The following is a 3,653-nucleotide window of genomic DNA, read 5'->3' as shown; positions in this document are numbered from 1 at the left end:
GTACATTTAGTCATGCTTAGATCTGTTTAGTTTAGCTTAGCTTATTTAGACAATTAGTTATCATTGTATCTTGTACCTGTCTGTAATTTTGTTCTTGTGTTGTAAAGCACTTTGAGTCGCCTTGTGCTGAAAAGTGCTATTTAAATAAATGTACCTACCTACCTATCTACCTTATTTACCATGCTAAGATGGCATATTAGGCCACTAAGAAGAAAAATAAACAAAGGGGATTTAAAAATATATATATTTCAAGATTAAAGTGCAAATGTCAGGATTAAAGTGTAAATCTTATTTACAGAAAAAAGTCAATAATTATTTTATAGAGAAAAGTCAGAATGATGAAAAAAGTAATCTTTCAAACAAAGACTGGGTGCTAACCTAAAAAAACTGTTTCTAAACATATAAAGTTTATGACAATAACTTACATTAGTGTTCTTCTAAAATAAATACAGTAGCCTAGACAACAAAAAATTCCAAGTATTTAGAAGTCAACACTAACTCTGTATTTGAGACTCTTATTGTGAAGGATAAAGTTCTGTGACTTCGGCTGCAGTGGGAGTAATAAACTGTACCTCGGACTGCTTCACTTAAAATCTTGTTATTTTGTAGCTAAAACCTGTAAAAGTGCACCTATAACCTTCAGATACCATAATAATAATAATAATAATAATAATAATAATAATAATAGTAGCAAATGAAACAAATACAGTTGGGTTCAGGAGTACAGTGGGGCTTACTTTGTTTTAATTCTTGAAACATAACATTTTTTTAAAAAAGATTGGCACTTTTTTTTTGTCAGTAAGTTGACACCTAAATCCAAAATTCAGAAAAAAACTAAAACTTTCTCCTCATTATTTTTTCTTCTGTGTGGCCCTAATGTGGTGCTGTACATAATAAAATGCATTTAAACAATAGGAATGTTATGACAAAAATATTTAGAGGTTTATTAGCTTGCTTTTTATACCTTGAAACGCTAATCAGGCAATGACTAATTTGGTGTACAACTGATTAACCTTTGGAGTGACCCCCAAAAAAGATGGCCACCACAGCTAAACCACCTTAGCCAACAGAAAATCAACTATTATTCAGTCAGTTTTACAGATATTGAGCTGGAATTCGGTGTGCTGAGAGTAATCGTCAAAGCATACTCTGAGTGCTAACACAGCTTGACAGATGTCAGAAAAATGGATAGGATCAAGCACAGCATAATTTACATAGTTTGACCAAAATGGCTGTTTTTGGCGTAAAATGCTTTCAGTCTAAAGGCACTTTCACAAAACACGTCAAGCTTGGACTAGGACACCTTCTGGCCACCTCAATAGGTTTTCTAAATGAACTGAGGCAGCGACAGGGGTTAAAGCCAATGCACCCCCGATGTGGCTTTGTACTGTGAAGCAAGTAGTAACAGAGCCAAAATGGTCAGCATGTGAAAAGGTAAGATGGCTCTGCATCACGTCCAGGATCGCTTTCCGACCTGGGTGAAGTTTGCATGTGCTAACGTGAGTTTACTCCAGGTGCTTCGATTTTCTCCCACATACCAAAATCATGCACAAGGCTCTCAAGTCTCATTGACAGTGAAACACACATTTCATGACGCAAACTTTGCCCCACTTTGCTTTTCTCACACTAAAACAGCCATACGCACACGCCCTTTTTTGAAAAGGAATCAGTGTGCAGTGTAATGTTTCCGGCACTGGCTGGATCACAATAGCGGGCACAGCTGCAGTGTTGCCAACTTAGCGACTTTGTCACTATATTTAGCAAGTTTTTAGAACTCTCTAGCAACTTTTTTTTTTTTTTTTGTAAAGCCACTAGTGACAAATCTAGGGACTTTCTTCTGTGTTATTGGAGACATGAAAGCACCAATCATTCTGCAGTTACTGTCCTCAGCAAGAGCCCCTCACTCTTCCCAAGCACTGACAGCTGGTTAATCTCACAGCAGTCTTGTGCAGCAAACCCTGCCTGCAGTCAGAGCAGAGAGGAGACCCTCTCCACTCTGTGTCCACATTGCAAATAAATCATGCATGTGCAAAGCTGCCGCTGATCCTACCCTGGATTACAAAGTGGGATTTAAATATATTATAATTCTAATTTTTAATGTAACATTTTTTTTCACTGACACTGTTGCGCTAAAATAAATCCCTGCAGTCCCAACCGCTTTCTTTTTTAAATGAGGAACGCTTTACAAATTTGCATGTCATCCTTGCGCAAGGGCCATGGCGACCTTCTCTGTATTGTTAAAAGAGGAGTGTTGAATGTAGATGCATTTCCACGACACACTGTTTTGGTTAAATTTGATAGTCTAACAAAATTGATTTATGTTGTGTGGGCAAAAAACTAAAGTTATGAAATTATTTCATAAAGTTCATTCGTAGTTCTAAACATATTTTGAACATTTTTTGTTTTGCCAACATTGATATTTTTCTCTCGTACAGCCTGAATCGATGACATCATCTAACAACTTCTAGCAGCTCAAAATCTCACTCCAAGCTTAGATCAAAACTTGAGAACCCTGAACATGCATGTTTGGTTAATTGGTAACTCTAAAATTGTGTGAGTGAGAGTGTGAATAGTCTGTCTCTATTTGGCCCTGTGATGGACTTGCAACCTGTCCAGGGAGTCCCCAGCCACTGTGATGCACAGTGTTGGCTGGAGATAGGCACCAGCTCCCTGCAACTCGGAAAGGAGAAGCAGGTAAACAAAACAGATGGATGGATGGATTTTCAAATTCTCCATCTCAAAAGTTTTAAAATGATATATAGTTGGCTGAAGTTTGACAATTATTAGTTTTGATTTAAAGGTAGATTTGGAAGATAACATGCTATTTTAGTTATTTGGATTACTAAATCATATCTGTATGGACACGTTTTTTTTTTTTTTTTCAAATTTCAATTATGGCAAAAATTTATGTTTTCACTTTTTCTGCACTGCCTCTTGTGCACAGTGCAACTCATTTTGCCAGAACAGGTCATATTTGGTCTGTGCAACCACCCTGTCTCAGGATTAACCAACAACAGACAAGTTTATTACCTAGGGAAGATTGATGATGACTCGCAGCAAATTTGCATTTAGTTGCCAGCTGCGTTGACTTAGATCAAGTCATGGGTCAAGCAATAGATTTCTCAATACCTCCTTTGGTTCCGCAATGCTCACTTCATTTCTGAAAGCTCACAGCTATAAGGGATGTGGCTAGCTCCATTGGTGATTTGTGAACAATCAGAGGCACCATGAACACGGACTGGTCTTTGCGGCCATTTTGCAAAACTGTTTTGTGAAAGTGTCTTAACACCCTAGCATTAAAGGTGGCAGGCAATAGGCATTCCTTCAGGAACTGTTCGTCCTTTCATTTATTTTAAAGCAGTTCCCAGCCATCATAGATAACATGACAGTAATATTATGCATCATTACTTTCTGGGGTGGAGCTGAATCCTGGTCCAGTAGAGAGGCTTCATGGGTCTGGGCGGCTCCACCACAGCTTTCCTGGGCAGCTGCTCCTGCTTTAGAGCCAGAGAATACAGACCCAATGGCAGTGGAGGTGGCAGAGAACCCAGCGCTCCCAAGGGAGCTGGGGGAATGCAGATGGTTCCTGGTGGAAGAGGGGGCCCACAGCCTAGAGGAGGTGGTGGTGGTGGTGGAGGAGGAGGAGGAGGAGG

The 3,653-nt window shown here is 39.0% G+C and overlaps 1 protein-coding gene and 1 non-coding gene across 2 annotated transcripts in view; both read right to left on the bottom strand.

The window, feature by feature from the left end:
* The window catches only part of fmn2b (formin 2b), a 53,187-nt gene extending 49,544 nt beyond the window's left edge, over nt 1-3,643 (bottom strand). The window contains exon 1 of the mRNA XM_037981375.1: nt 3,409-3,643. Within this exon, the coding sequence (XP_037837303.1) occupies nt 3,409-3,452 (44 nt within the window). The 5' untranslated portion in view covers nt 3,453-3,643. The remainder of the gene's footprint in view (nt 1-3,408) is intronic.
* On the bottom strand, nt 2,167-2,268 carry LOC112449936. The gene has a single exon (XR_003038489.1). It is a non-coding gene; the product is annotated as a U6 spliceosomal RNA (small nuclear RNA).
* Nucleotides 3,644-3,653: the final 10 nt, after the last annotated feature.

The sequence above is a fragment of the Kryptolebias marmoratus genome, linkage group LG2, assembly GCF_001649575.2.
Source record: "Kryptolebias marmoratus isolate JLee-2015 linkage group LG2, ASM164957v2, whole genome shotgun sequence".
In the NCBI taxonomy this organism is placed as follows: Eukaryota; Metazoa; Chordata; class Actinopteri; order Cyprinodontiformes; family Rivulidae; genus Kryptolebias; species Kryptolebias marmoratus.
Note: the sequence above shows the minus strand (reverse complement) of the source record. Positions and strands in the feature narration are given on the sequence as shown.